The sequence below is a fragment of the Hyla sarda genome, chromosome 1 (genome assembly GCF_029499605.1).
Source record: "Hyla sarda isolate aHylSar1 chromosome 1, aHylSar1.hap1, whole genome shotgun sequence".
NCBI classification, from domain to species: Eukaryota; Metazoa; Chordata; class Amphibia; order Anura; family Hylidae; genus Hyla; species Hyla sarda.
In genome coordinates this window covers 56421192-56437243 of record NC_079189.1, presented here as the reverse complement: position 1 = coordinate 56437243, position 16052 = coordinate 56421192, and the positions used below count along the sequence as shown (strand labels likewise).

Sequence of the window (16052 nt, the reverse complement as noted above, 5' to 3'; positions counted from 1 at the left end):
TAGTTATCTACTTATTTCTCTTTAATCCTCACTTTTTCCTATTTTTGGATGACATTTTGGTGGCTTCAGAACCAATTACCAGGTTTCCATAGAGTTATGATCTCAACATACAATGGTTTCAACATACAATGGTCGTCCTGGAACCAGTTAATATTGTAACTTGAGGGACCACTGTACAAGTAGAGAATAAGAAACAGGCAAGGGAAGTCTAAGGTCTAAGTCTATTAGAACATTTTCATCATACTATCTATCTATTTATCTATCAGTCTCATTTCTATCTATCTATGTCATATCTATCTAGACAAAAATAAGAAAAGCAGCACAATCCTTAGTAGGTTCCAAAGTTAATGGTGCACGCAGACTCTGGGGGTCCTGGTTAGGGATCCACTCAATTCAGGCATGAAAAACGATCTCTCCACAGCACCATGGTGATAAAAGAGAAATATATTCTATAAAAGTGTCTTTACAAAAGCGGCGTTTTGGCTGGTTTAACCTAGGCTTGAGAAAGGCTGGGTTGAGCCAGCCAAAATGTCGCTTTTGTAAAGACACTTTTATGGAATAAATTTCACCTTTATCACCATGGTGCTGTGGAGAAATCGTTTTTCCTATCCATCTATCTATCTATCTATCTATCTCATATCTATCTCTGTAGTGGCGGGGTGTGTGGTGCAGAGCAGATGTTGTTACCCTAGGGGCAGATGGCATTAACCCCTTGTATTCGTGATGCCAGGGCGTAGTTTAGCCTAAAACCTCCCGAAGGTATACAGCTGGATCCTGGGCTAGGCACGGGGGCAATAAAGACTCGAATGCCAAGTTATGGACAACGGTAGTTTTACTGAGGGTAGACAGTTGGTAAAGTCTATACAGTTCAGCCAGGGCCCATAGAGGAGACCAGTGACGCAGAGACCTTAAGGGCTTGCTGGGACATGTAGTAGGACTGGACAATTGAATGCAGACCACGCTGACTTGACAGATGACAGGGACTGACCTGACTCATAAAGCTGTGACTTTACCTTACTTGACTTGATGGCGGCTGCAGGACTTGACTTTGAGGCCTCCAACACTCTGGACACACACACTAGGTGACTGCTCTGGACCTCAGCTTAGCAGAAGAGCAGAGCTCAAAGAGAGAGAAGCTCCACCCAGAGCTTATATGGGGGAGACTAGCAGGGAGCCCATAGGTCACTTTTGGGATCACCTGGTCACTGGTATCTCCTGGGTAACAATCACATGACATTTCAAATGGTATAACTCTTAAAGCAACATTACATTTTATAACACTTTACATGGTAAAACATATTTACAATGGGGAAACAAGTGCAGGGGGCCTTGGGGACACTGAAGGAGGCTGCTTGACAGGACAGCAGGAACACAGGGTAACACCTCCCGTACTGGGCCACCTCATGTCTATCTATCCCATATCTAACTATCTATCTACCTTCCTATCTATGGTATCTACTTTATCTGTTGAGCTTTATACATCCCTATAAGTTTTATTCATGTTGAGACAGGAGAGGTTGTCATGCCAAATGCAACTTTCTAGCATCAATAGAAATGCACTGCTTCTATTACCACATAATGCCAAATCTTATAATTAAATAAAAACTGCTAACCTTAACAGAAATATTCAATGTTCCATATTACTATGAGTTATTTATATTTTAAGTTAAGAAAATCCCACAAAAGAGAAGGCAACAACATGTGGAGCTTCACCAAATTCATCAAGACGCAGCTAAAGCCGAAGAAGACAGTAACTCTTCAGACTCGGTCACATGGGTAGTTATTACAGTTTCCAATGGTTTTTGTCAGAGTTTATGTTTTTACCCTTTAATGACCAAAGCTTGTCGGTCTTTGATGGAAAAGATTGCAGTGACTTGTTTTTGTCATAACATATACAGTGGTCCCTCAACATAAGATGGTAATTCGTTCCAAACGACCCATCGTTTGTCAAATCCATCGTATGTTGAGGGATCCGTGCAATGTAAAGTATAGGAAGCTGTACTCACCTGTCCCCGCCGCTCACAAAAATCATATGTGATCCAAAGCATGCCACCAGTAGAAAACCACAAGGACGCCAAAGAAATAGTATATCCTAATGATTAACACACTAATTCCGGTGATTGTCTGGTCCAACATCAAGGGGTAACATCATACCAATAAGGGATCGTCAGTGGTTTCCAACACTATGGATCTGTAGACTATTACATCCCCTGATGATTCTTGGAAAGATGAAACAAGTTGGGACAGCTAAGTACCATGAAAAAATATTCTTTGGGTCATTAAACCACATTTATTGCTCTGAGATCTTTGATTGATATATATATATAATTTTTATAAGTCTTTTTACATAGTTACATAGTTACATAGTTACATAGTTAGTACGGTCGAAAAAAGACATATGTCCATCAAGTTCAACCAGGGAATTAAGGGGTAGGGGTGTGGCGCGATATTGGGGAAGGGATGAGATTTTATATTTCTTCATAAGCATTAATCTTATTTTGTTCCAGGAATGTATCTAATCCTGTTTTAAAGCTGTTAATTGTTCCTGCTGTGACCAGTTCCTGAGGTAGACCGTTCCATAAATTCACAGTCCTCACGGTAAAGAAGGCGTGTCGCCCCTTGAGACTAAACGTTTTCTTCTCCAGACGGAGGGAGTGCCCCCTCGTCCTTTGGGGGGGTTTAACCTGGAACAGTTTTTCTCCATATTTTTTGTATGGGCCATTAATATACTTATATACGTTTATCATATCCCCCCTTAAACGTCTCTTCTCAAGACTAAACAATTGTAACTCCTTTAATCGCTCCTCATAGCTAAGATGTTCCATGCCCCATATTAGTTTAGTCACGCGTCTCTGCACCCTTTCCAACTCCGCAGTGTCCCTTTTATGGACAGGTGCCCAAAACTGAACAGCATATTCCAGGTAAGGCCGTACCAATGATTTATAAAGGGGGAGTATTATGTCCCTGTCCCTTGAGTCCATGCCTCTTTTGATACATGACAATATCCTGCCGGCTTTGGAAGCAGCAGCCTGACATTGCATGCTATTCTGTAGTCTGTGATCTACAAGTACACCCAGATCCTTCTCTACCAGTGACTCTGCCAGTTTAATCCCCCCTAAGACATACGATGCATGCAGGTTATTAGTACCCAGATGCATAGCTTTACATTTATCCACATTGAACCTCATTTGCCAAGTGGATGCCCAGACACTTAGTCTATCCAAGTCATCTTGTAACTTATGCACATCCTCTAAAGACTGTACTGTGCTACAAAGCTTGGTGTCATCTGCAAAGATAGAAACAGAGCTGTTAATACCATCCTCTATATCATTGATAAATAAATTAAACAACAGCGGGCCCAGTACTGAACCTTGGGGTACACCACTAATAACCGGGGACCAATCAGAGTACGAATCATTGACCACCACTCTCTGGGTACGATCCATGAGCCAGTGTTCAATCCAGTTACAAACTAAAATTTCCAAACCCAAAGACCTTAACTTACCTGTCAGACGTCTATGAGGGACAGTATCAAACGCTTTAGCAAAATCCAGAAACACTATATCCACAGCCATTCCTCTGTCAAGGCTTCTACTCACCTCTTCATAAAAGCAAATTAGATTGGTTTGACAACTTCTATCCTTAGTAAACCCATGCTGGCTATCACTTATAATACAATTATCCCCTATGTATTCCTGTATGTAATCCCTTATAAGTCCTTCAAACAATTTACCCACAATGCACGTTAAACTTACCGGTCTATAGTTTCCTGGGGAAGACCTAGAGCCCTTTTTGAAGATTGGCACCACATTCGCCTTGCGCCAGTCCCTTGGCACTATACCAGACACCAGAGAATCTCTAAATATCATGAAAGGGGTACAGATATTACTGAACTTACCTCTCTAAGAACTCTTGGGTGTAGTCCATCCGGTCCTGGGGATTTGCTTACATTTATATCACTTAACTTACCTTGTACCATCTCTACATTAAGCCAGTTCAATACATTATATGATGTGTTACCAGCACTGACCTGGCCAATGTCAGCTCCTTCTTCCATAGTGTATACAGAACTAAAGAACCCATTCAGTAGCTCCGCCTTCTCTTGATCGCCTGTGACAACCTCCCCATTATCATTATTAAGGGGTCCTACATGCTCTGTCCTTGGTTTTTTTGCATTTATATATCTAAAAAAATATTTAGGATTAGTTTTGCTTTCTTTGGCCACCTGTCTCTCATTTTGAATTTTTGCTGTTTTTATTACATTTTTACAGATTTTATTAAGCTCCTTGTACTTTTTAAATGTTATAGCTGACCCATCAGATTTGTATTTTTTGAAGGCAATTTTTTTGTTGTTTATTGCTCTTTTAACATCATGTGTCAGCCATGTAGGATTTAGTTTTAATCGTCTATATTTGTTCCCCTTTGGTATATATTTAGCTGTATAGTTATTTAGAGTTGATTTAAAGATGTCCCATTTACCTTCTGTATCAGTATTTGACAACACCTCCCCCCAGTCTATGTCCTGTAGTGCAGCCCTCAGCCCAGGGAAATTTGCCTTTTTAAAGTTATATGTTTTTGCCTTCCCCGCCTGTCTTTGTTTTCTACATTTTAAGTCAAAAGTAACTATATTGTGGTCGCTATTACCAAGGTTTTCCCGCACAGTTACATTACCAACCAGCTCTGCGTTGTTGGAAATGATCAGATCCAACAAGGCATCACTTCTTGTTGGGTCCTCCACAAACTGGCCCATAAAATTATCCTGCAATAAATTTAGGAATTGTCGCCCCTTTGTAGTTTTAGCCAACCCCGGACCCCAATCTATATCTGGATAGTTAAAATCTCCCATTATTACCACTGTACCTGCCCGGGCGGCCCTCTCTATTTGTTTATGAAGCCGAACTTCTATCTCTTCAGTGATATTAGGGGGTCTGTAGATTACACCAAATACTATTTTTTCAGTATTTCCCTCCTTTTGTAATTCTACCCACAATGATTCCACATCCTCAGAATCATCACACACTATGGCATCGTTCACACTGACTTTCATACCACTTCTTACATACAGACAGACTCCACCACCTTTTCTGTTCATTCTATCCTTGCGAAACAATGTAAACCCCTGCAGATTGACAGCCCAGTCATGCGAGGAGTCCAGCCATGTCTCAGTGACCCCAACTATATCAATATGTTCCTCCAGTATCAAGGCCTCAAGCTCCCCCATTTTATTTGCTAGGCTTCTGGCATTTGTGAACATACACTTTACATTTCCATCCTTTATGTTATTGGGGTTAATGGGATTCAAGGGTGTAAGTTTTATTTTCCTATGAAGCTTATTCCTATTAACTATTCTAACCCCTCCCTCCGCTCCACCCCCAGGTACATTTATAATTCCCACCTCTCTATCTACACTATCTTCCCCCTCTTTGCTGTAGGTTCCCTCCCCCCAAGTCCCTAGTTTAAACACTCCTCCACCCTTCTAGCCATCTTCTCCCCAAGCAAAGCTGCACCCTCCCCATTGAGGTGCAGCCCGTCCCTACGGTAGAGCCGGTAACCGACAGCGAAGTCAGCCCAGTTCTCCATGAACCCAAACCCTTCCTTCCTACACCAGCTTCTGAGCCACTTGTTTACCTCCCTGATCTCCCGCTGCCTCTCTGGTGCGGCTCGTGGTACTGGTAGTATTTCAGAAAAGACTACCTTGGAGGTCCTTGCCTTAAGCTTGCGGCCTAAGTCCCTGAAATCATTTTTAAGAACACTCCACCTACCTCTTACTTTGTCATTGGTGCCAATATGTACCATGACTGCTGGGTCCTCTCCAGCCCCGCCCAACAACCTGTCAACCCGATCCGCGATGTGCCGAACTCGTGCGCCAGGCAGACAACACACTGTTCGGCGATCCCGGTCTTTGTGACAGATTGCCCTGTCTGTCCCCCTAATAATTGAGTCCCCCACCACTAGTACCTGTCTGGCCTGCCCTGTACTCCTCCCTCCCTCCTTACTGGAGCAGACACCCCCCTGGCGGTCAGAGGCGGTATCCTGCTGCAGCTCTGCTAGCTCTGTAATGGCATCCCCCTCATCTGCCAAGCGGGCAAACTTGTTGGGGTGTGCCAGTTCAGGACTAGCCTCCCTGACACTTTTTCCCCTACCCCTCTTTCTAACTGTAACCCAGCTAACTGCCTGACTGTCCTGCAACTCCGTCCCACTGTCCTCCCCCACCTCTATTCCCGAGAGTGCCTGCTCAGTGAGCACGAGACTCCTCTCCATGTTGTTAATGCTTCTCATTGTTGCCAGTCGCCCCTCTAGATGCAGGATCTGGGCTTCCAAACGGACAACTAGCACACATCTCGCACAACAATATGCACCCTCAAACTGTTGTTCAAGGATTGCATACATTGAACAGGATGTACATTGGACTGCATTTTCCAACATGGAGGCCATCTAATTATGGGGATTTCACAAATGTATAGGGCAAAACAGACAGTCAAAATTACACTTAAAATTTTTTGTAGACCTTGTGGGTTCAAAAATTAAAACTCACAGCGATCTCAACCTCCTGCTTTCAAACTCCAGTTTTTAATTCATGTATTCCATAATACATACATAATCATGTAAACAGACAACAAAGGAAAATTAAACCTAATATAATATGTTATAACGAATGTTAACAATCCACAATCACTCGACATAACATAACTGACTCACTCCTGCAGTCATTTCTCCATTCGCCAATCGCTTACTCCTTCCCCCACCTTCTTCATTCTTTTTTCATAAGGCATAAAATATAACTCATAGCTCATCGCTCAATTATTAACCCGCTAACCTTCCCAAGGCAATGTTTTATTTTATTTGGGCTAGTGATGGTGGCATGGTTTAAATAACTTATGACTTTTGTGATTCTTGTGATCATTAAAGGAGTACTCTAGTGCAGAGTATTCCTGCTCCGTCCTGCCCGGGCTGCAAAATAAATGAAAATGAACCATCACTCACCTCCCTGGGTTCCTGCGGAGCGCCACTACAGCTGATCGGTCCTCCGGTCCATCTCCTTCATACTTCTGGGTGTAACGAAGCGTCACATGGCGCTCAGCCTATCCCCGTCCGCCGCGATGTTCTGCCTTGGCCGGCAATAGGCTGAGCGCCATGTGATGCTTCGTTACACCCGGAAGTATGAAGGAGATGGATCGGAGGACCTATCAGCTGTAGTGGCGCTCCGCAGGAACCCAGGGAGGTGAGTGATGGTTCATTTTCATTTATTTTGCAGCCCGGGCAGGACGGAGCAGAAATACTCTGCACTAGAGTACTCCTTTAAAAGCAAAATTTTAGTGCACAAATTTTTCCGTGATGGTAACTATAATCCTGAGACAGACTTTCGTCTATGCATCTTAGGCCCCTGGCGATTGGGTAACTGGTTAAACAATTGTTAAAGGAGATCTCCAGTGATGAAAAACGTATCCCCTATCCTAAGGATGAGTTTAAGACCGCTGGAGCCCACCGTGATCTCCTGTACGGGGCCCCGACAGCCCATGGGAAGGCTGACTTGCCCCCTCAATACAACTCAATGGCAGAGCCGGAGTGCTGCCTTCGCCAATCTCCGGCTCTGCCATAGCGATGTATTGAGGGGGCGTGTCGGACGTCACTTCGTGTGGTAGTCAACACGCGCTATCTGGTCAGCGAACCTGGCCCCATACAGAGAGATTATGGGGGCCCCAGTGGTCAGACCCCCCATGATCTGAAACTCATCCCCTATCCTTAGGATAGGGGATACGTTTCTCACCACTGGACTACCCCTTTAAAGAGTTTATCCATGTTTTTTTTAAAGATTTTTTTTAACAAATAAACTTTACATGACCACTAAAGACAATCAGCCGCCTTAGCACTCACGCTCCATACTCCTGGCATCATAACTCCCGACACTTGCACCCAGGAGTGAGGAACGTGATCAACAAGGGTGCTGATTGGCTGCAGAGGTCACAAGACATTCATTTCTGTAGTAACACCTGGGTGATGAACAAAAGCTAAAAAGAGGGCCAGCTTGGGAAAAGAGGGGAAGGTAAATAACAGTTTTCTATTTTACTGCATTTGGCGCATCATGACCTCCGCCCAAAGCACGGGCCGCCACATCTCCTCTATAAATTTCTAAAGGAGAGCCATTCAGCAATCTTCGGCTCTCCCATGGAGATATATGGAGGGGGCGTGACGGGAGAGCTGGGGCTCCTTAGAGGATATCCTGTATGGATACCCTCCTCCACATAGGAGATAAGCTTTTTTGTATGATACTTCTCCTTTAAAGGAAAACTGTCATCAAGTTCATCCACACTAAACCCAATATACTGAGTTATAGTGTGGGTGAACAGGAATCCAATGAGGGGTCACTTACTTTTCTCCTTCCAATTGCTGCTGAGTTATGCGCTGGTAAATGTTCTGTTGTTTGGCCCCATCATCGCGCTTCAAGGTAGGGCCCCTGCTGGCTGTCTGCCTCTGACGCATCCTAAGCTTGCCCCCATGGGCAGCGGTTGTGACATGGCGCTCCCGTGGAGAGCCTGGGCTCCATACAGGATATCCTGTGTGGATACCCTCCTGCTCTGACACAACCTAAGCTCGCCCCCTTAATTAGCATAATGGTTGCCTTCAACTCCACGTCCTAGTGATGTGGAGTCTCATGCGCTGTGAGCACAGCACCCTGTCTGCCGAGCGCATGCGACTAAACCTTTCACCCTCTCGCTGAAGCCTCACTACTCCCGACTTCCGGGTGTAGGGAGGGACCGGCGCATTCGAGGTAACAATGACCATTATGCTTATTAAAGGGCGTGCTTAGGACGCGTCAGGGGCAGACAGCTGGCGGGGGCCCCGCCTTGAAGCGCGATGCTGGGGCCAAACAACTGAACTTTTACTAGCACATAACTCAGCGGCAATTGGAGGGAATAAGTGACCCCTCATTGGATTCCTGTTCCCCCACACTATAACCCAGTGTATTGGGTTTAGTGTGGGTGAAATTGGTGACAGTTTTCCTTTATAGGAATAGTCCAGTAAAGGAAATTCACAGCCCCAGAGGCTGATTCATGTTCCGTGAGTATAGTTTTAAAACCCCATTTTGAAATAATGGTTCTACCCATTTTACTATGTATACTATTTGGTAGACTATAAGTGCAGATAGTCAACCAAATAGTACAAAACCCTATATCTCTATTTTTTTTCTTCTGACCAAAAGTCCTGCCAGAGTGACATAATGAGGGATTCTCTGTCATCTGATTTATTGTACACATCAATTGGGATTCCTTGAGCCCACCAGGGGAGATTATTCTTAGGGTCATCTTATAACTACCAAGAACATGTACCCATCACTTATAATTGTATTGCAAACGTTATTATTTTATCCATGTCAATCCTAGCAAAGCTTGATGTATGTTTTTCATTTACATTTTAGGCACTGTCAACACTTTATGAGTCATTTGATTATTTTGCAATAAGGAAACCGGGTGATAACACTGCCGCTATTTCTACAAGCAACTTGGCCAGGCCTGAAACAGTGGAGGAGTCTTCTCTTACTGCTATGTGATACTTCATTATATTTGCACACTCACTGGAGAGTAATCATTGGGTGCAGCGGTGTATAATAATGAAATAGGTCAAGTAGTCGCTTGGGGCTGTAAAGGGCCCAGATCCTGTCCACTCAATTATGCAGATAGGACCAACAAAAGCATATTGATGGACCATGATCAGTGAGGGACAGGGGTAAGGACAGTATAACGCCACTGGCTTTGAAGAGCTCAGCATACAGTAATCTACCAGACAGAACCTGTCAACAAAAGTAGGCCCCTTTAACTATACAACTACACAGGTGGCCCATGTGGTAAAGCCCATGTTTGGAGTAATTTATCAGCCCCATACCCTCCAGTAGGATCACATGGTTACTACTCACTGGACATTTTTGTTAGCAAGTTGAATTCCCTTGGACAATTCTCCTTATAATGGGCAATTTTGAGGACATGCCTTGCAATAAAACCAAATGACTAATGTATTAAGAATGTAAATATAAAAATATTGAAGAATTCTTGAAAAGTCAGGATTACATGTATTTGAGGTAAATCTTCCAATCTTACCCACCTTTACCCCAGGAGTCCAAAAAACTCAAATCAATAACAATATTTGCAAGATTTTTTCATTGAAAAGTTTAGGGTAGCCATACACATTAGGGTGTCCATTAGATGTGTGTCAGCTAAACGAAGCTAAACAATCTAATACGCATATGTGGACTTCCTTTCCCTTACTTCTTTTGCCAATCAATGCACATACTTTTTCTCTGCTATACCATGACTTAGTGCTGGAAAATTTTCACTAGAATGAACAGGCTAGCACTATGCTAAGCTGATGATACAGAAATTATACTAATAAAGATGGCATATAGGGATGTGACGTCACGAGGGGCGGAGGCATGACATCACGATACTCGGGCCCCTGTATCGCCTATCATTAGGCACGGAGCGAAGTTCGCTCCATGCAACAGATGACAGGGGGTGCTGCAGGAGAGATCACGGGGGTTCCCAGTGGCTGGACCCCCCCAAGATCAGACATTTTATCCCCTATCCTTTGGATAGTGGATAAGATGTCTGGAGTGGAGTAGAAATGAACACAAACAGGTTAGAGCAGAAATGAAAACAAACAGGTTAGAAGGAGGTTTACACTGCATTACTAGGGACATACACCAGAAGGTACACAGGTATTTACACAAAGGATAGCTTCCTTTTATTGGTGGTGAAAGATGAAAGGGAAGCCTTGATTTACCTTTGAGGAACAGTGTGGATCCTCCTCAGCAGGCAGACTAGCTCCGCTTGCAGGCAGGCAGGCACACATGCCAGTGAATAAACTATTGTTACTTATAACTTCCCTTCATTTGGGAAAGTAAGTCTACTGCGATGTACAGTATAAACAGTATTCAATTAACAACTTTATATGTACCGTATTTATCGGGGTATACCACGCACCGGCCTATAACACGCACCCTCATTTTACCAAGGATATTTGGGTAAAAAAAGTTTTTTACCCAAATATCCATGAAAAAATGAGGGTGCGTGTGTGCGCGTGTATACCCCGATACACCCCCAGGAAAGGCAGGGGGAGAGAGGCCGTCGCTGCCCGCTTCTCTCCCCCTGCCTTTCCTGGGGTCTAGAGCGCTGCTGTCGGCCCTTTTCACCCCCTGGTTATCGGCGCCGCTGCCCGTTTTGTCCCCCTGACTAACGGTGCCGGCACCGATAGCCAGGGGAAGAGAAGGGGCAGCTGCACCCATTGCCGGCGCCGCTGCCCCGTTGCCTCCCCCCATCCCTGGTGGCATAATTACCTGAGTCCGGTCCGCGCTGCTCCACTGCTCCAGGCCTCCGTCGTGCGTCCCCGGCGTCATTGCTATGCGCTGAACGGCGCGGCGCATGACGTCAGAGCGCCGCGCCGTGCATAGCAATGACGCCGGGGACGCACGACGGAGGCCTGGAGCAGCGGAGCAGCGCGGACCGGACTCAGGTAATTATGCCACCGGGGATGGGGGGAGGCAACGGGGCAGCGGCGCCGGCAATGGGTGCCGCTGCCCCTTCTCTCCCCCTGGCTATCGGCGCCGGCACCGATAGTCAGGGGGACAGAACGGGCAGCGGCGCCGATAACCAGGGGGAGAGAAGGGCCGACAGCAGCGCTCTAGACCCCCAGGAAAGGCAGGGGGAGAGAAGCGGGCAGCGACGGCCTCTCTCCCCCTGCCTTTCCTGGGGGTGTATCGGCGTATAACACGCGCACAGACTTTAGGCTAAAAATTTTAGCCTAAAAAGTGCGTGTTATACGCCGATAAATACGGTATATATGGGATTTAGCGTTTTTTGTTTAGAGATTTTTACAAAATTATGTAAAAGTCCTTCTTGTGCAAAATATCAGTTTTCTGATTACCAATTATTTTTGGAGAGATGTAGTGAAATTTTTTTAAATTATACAAAATACTGTAAATGTCGTGTCATAGCGTGATGTGAAAAGTTAGTTTAGGCCTGTGGCCGGAAAGATCTAGAATGATGGAATTTAAGCAAACAGAACAATTTCCATGATGGAGTTTTGAAATTATTTGCACCTTTATTCCTCTGTCTTTACTTTTGAATTATTAGTTATTATTAAAATGTCACCTCATACAGCCCTATATCATACTAGGGTCTATGGGCTGAGGCATAAGAGAATAAAATAAACTATGAAATTTACAACAACACTTTCTTTCATATTGCTCTTTTTAAAAGAAAAAGAAAATGGAAACTTGAAAAACTGAGTTTTAGGCACTAGGAAACTGTGTGGTTTGCGCCTGTGGTTAAAACTACACAAACAGTCCTGTTGACTGCATCACACGTTGATGCTACTTAGGTCCAGTGTATTATCTGGACCCATTTCATTTATCTAATTTTCCATCTATGTTCAGAGCTGAGGTTTTTTAGTTCACAATGAGTCAGAATCTACTCCATTATGACCTTTATCTTAAAGAATGTGCCTCACGATTTGCATTGATGCATTACTAGAATAAAGTTAATATTACCCTCAGTAACTACACAACCACACACACGCACCCATGATGAAGTCTTTTTCCTGTATAATAATTAGAGATGAGCGAATTTTTGAAAAATGCGATTTGGTCGATTTGCGGAATTTTCCCCCCAAAATTGGTTTCAGTTTGAATTTATTTGCGGCGATTCAATATTAAAAACAGCTATTTCTGGCCTACAGAGAGCCTCAATAGGGTTGTAGAACAATTTGCCTTGCTGTAACATGCATAGGGTGTGTGCTGGGTTAGTGAAATAATATTGTTATTCAGTAGGACATGCAGATCAGAGGCGTCACTATTAGAATCACTGTCGCAGAGCGGCACAGTGGCTGAATGATTCAGCCTGGAGTTGGCAGCAGAATATAGTGGCTGAATGACACAGCCTGGAGTTTGTGGCAGCATGAGAAGAACATATAGTGGCTGAATGACACAGCCTGGAGGTGGTGGCAGCATGAGGAGACCATATAGTGGCTGAATGACACAGCGTGGAGGCGGTGGCAGCATAAGGAGACCATATAGTGGCTAAATGATACAGCGTGGAGGTGGCAGCAGCATGAGGAGAACATATAGTGGCTGAGGGACACAGCCTGGAATTTGCAGCAGCATGAGGAGGCAACATAGTGGCTGAATGATACAGCCTGGAGTTGGCAGCAGAATATAGTGGCTGAATGACACAGCCTGGAGTTTGTGGCAGCATCAGGAGAACATATAGTGGCTGAATGACACATCCTGGAGGTGGCGGAAGCATGAGGAGACCATATATATAGTGCCTCAATGACACAGCGTGGAGGTGGCGGCAGCATGAGGAGACCATATAGTGGCTGAAAGACCCAGCTTGGAGGTGGCAGAAGCATGATGAGACCATATAGTTGCTGAATGACACAGCCTGGAGGTGGCAGCAGCATGAGGAGGACATACCGTGGTAGTATGAGACAGCTTGGAGCTGGCATCAGCATAAGGAGAACATATGGTAGCAGAATGAGACAGCCTGGAGGTGACAGCAGCAGTATCAGGAGTCCTGAAAGTGACCCGATGACAGAGTGGTGCGGTGGTTGGCAATACCAGTACCCGGTGATGAAGGTTGATGAAAAAAGGATAACTTTGCATCAGGTGGGTGGCAGGATCAGAATAGTAGCTGAGGCAGGTAGGCAGAAGAAAATTGACTCTTTTGTAAAAGTGTTAGTGTGCAGTAGTATAGAGGATATGCATTAAGTAAAATGTTACTTTTAATAATATGTTTAGGATAAAATATATGGACCCAACATTTTTTTTTTATTAAACAAAAGGAAAGGTGTGCAAAAACACCATGTACCACCTGCACCACCAAGTATAGATGTGATGCAAAGACCTCTAAAAGGTGGAAGGGAACAACGTATGGTCCATTGTAACCGGTGGGGGTAAAATCTACCCGTGTAAGACCCTACTCTCGCAATATTAATTCCCTTCTTGGCAAGTGTAACTCACCCTAAAATGGTTGACCCCACACAGGAAAACCTCTCTATTTCCACCTAAAAACCCTGGGAAATGCCAGTGTTTGTAGGGGGAAATTGGCAGAGGTTCCTGTGTGGGCCGCCATTTTTAGGGCGAGTAACACTTGCCAAGAAGGGAATTAATAATGCGAGAGTAGGGTCTTACACGGGTAGATTTTACCCCCACCGGTTACAATGGACCATACGTTGTTCCCTTCCGACTTTTAGAGGTCTTTGCATCACATCAATACTTGGTGGTGTAGGCGGCACATGGTGGTTTTTTGCACACCTTTCCTTTTGTTTGATTTCCCAAAAATTTTGGGTACATATATTTTATTTTTATTCTAAGAATATTATTAAAAGTTAAGTCTTACATAATGCATATCCTCAATACTTACTTGTGGTCTGATGCGGAGGAATGTCTGTAACTGGGGGGCAGTGCCTTAACCCCTTAAGGACGCAGGGGTTTTCGGTTTTTGCACTTTAGTTTTTTCCTCCTCACCTTTTAAAAATCATAACCCTTTCAATTTTGCACCTAGAAAAGCATCTTATGGCTTATTTTTTGCGCCACCAATTCTACTTTGCAGTGACATCTGTCATTTTACCCACAAATCTACGGCGAAACAGAAGAAAAATCATTGTGCGACGAAATTCAAGAAAAAACGCCATTTTGTAAATTTTGGGGGCTTCCGTTTCTACGCAGTACATTTTTTCAGTAAAAATGACACCTTCTCTTTATTCTGTAGGTCCATACGACTAAAATGATACCCTACTTATATAGGTTTGATTTTGTCGTACTTCTGGAAAAAATCATAACTACATGCAGGAAAATTAATACGTTTAAAATTGTCATCTTCTGCCCCCTATAACTTTTTTCTTTTTTTGCATATGGGGCGGTATGAGGGCTAATTTTTGCGCCGCGATCTGAAGTTTTTAGCGGTACTATTTCTGTATTGATCAGACTTTTTGATAGCTTTTTATTCATTTTTTCATGATATAAAAAGTGACCAAACATGCATTATTTTGGACTTTGGAATTCTTTTGCGCGTACACCATTGACCATGCATGCGGTTTAGTTAATGATATATTTTTATAGTTTGGACATTTACGCACGCAGCGATACCACATATGTTTATATTTATTTTTATTTACATGTTTGTTTGTTTTTTGTTGGAAAAGGGGGATGATTTGAACTTTTATTTAGGAAAGGGTTAAATCACATTTATTAACTTTTTTATTTACACTTTTTTTTTTTCAGTGTTATAGCTCCCATAGGGGGCTATAACACTGCACACACTGATCTTATACACTGTTCACTGCAAAGCCATAGCTTTGCATTGATCAGTGTTATCGGTGGTCGATTGCTCAAGCCTGCATCGCATATTCACTGCGGTGGTCCCAATCAGCCCCACTAAGCAGCCGGGAAGGTTTTACTTTCGTTTTAGATGCGGCGTTCAACTATGAACACCGCGTCTAAAGGGCTAATAGCGTGCGGCACCGCGATCACTGCCGCACGCTATTAGCCCCGGGTCCAGGCTTCAGATACATGCCGGGACCGACCCGATATATCGCGGGAGCAGGCCAAGGACGTAAATATACGTCCTTGGTCGTTAAGGGTTTAAACATTTTTAGCACTATCCATATTTGTGAAGTGTTGGTGTGGCACCATGGTCAATCTACTCTGATGCATCAGGCATTGGTGGGTGGAAATCCTGGCTAATCCATGCCTGATTCATCTTCACAATGAGCTCTCCTTGGGGTTACTATGGCCCTAGCGCACTAAACACCCGCTCTGATGGCACACTACTGGCCGGGCAGGACAGCTTTTCCAGGGAAAACTCGGCTAGTTACGGCCACAAATTAAGCTTGGCTGCGCAGTAGTCCAGCGGATCTTCAAGGTGTGTTGGCATGGTCATGTCAAGGTATGCCACTACGTGCTGCTTATGAATTGCTTCACTATGTGTGTGAAGAAAGGTACTCATCAGGGACTGTAGATTCAGGCTGCTGCTGATGGAGCTGGTACTGCTCCTGCCACA

At 44.2% G+C, this 16052-nt stretch overlaps 1 protein-coding gene across 8 annotated transcripts in view; it reads left to right on the top strand.

Moving 5' to 3' along the window:
* The window catches only part of LOC130353761 (uncharacterized), a 110288-nt gene extending 99303 nt beyond the window's left edge, over positions 1-10985 (top strand). For all 8 annotated transcript variants that reach the window (XM_056555084.1, XM_056555089.1, XM_056555087.1 and 5 more), the window contains 2 exons: positions 1667-1776; positions 9419-10985. In XM_056555084.1, the coding sequence (XP_056411059.1) occupies positions 1667-1776; positions 9419-9550 (242 nt within the window). In that variant the 3' untranslated portion in view covers positions 9551-10985. The remainder of the gene's footprint in view (positions 1-1666; positions 1777-9418) is intronic.
* The last annotated feature ends 5067 nt before the right edge of the window (positions 10986-16052 follow it).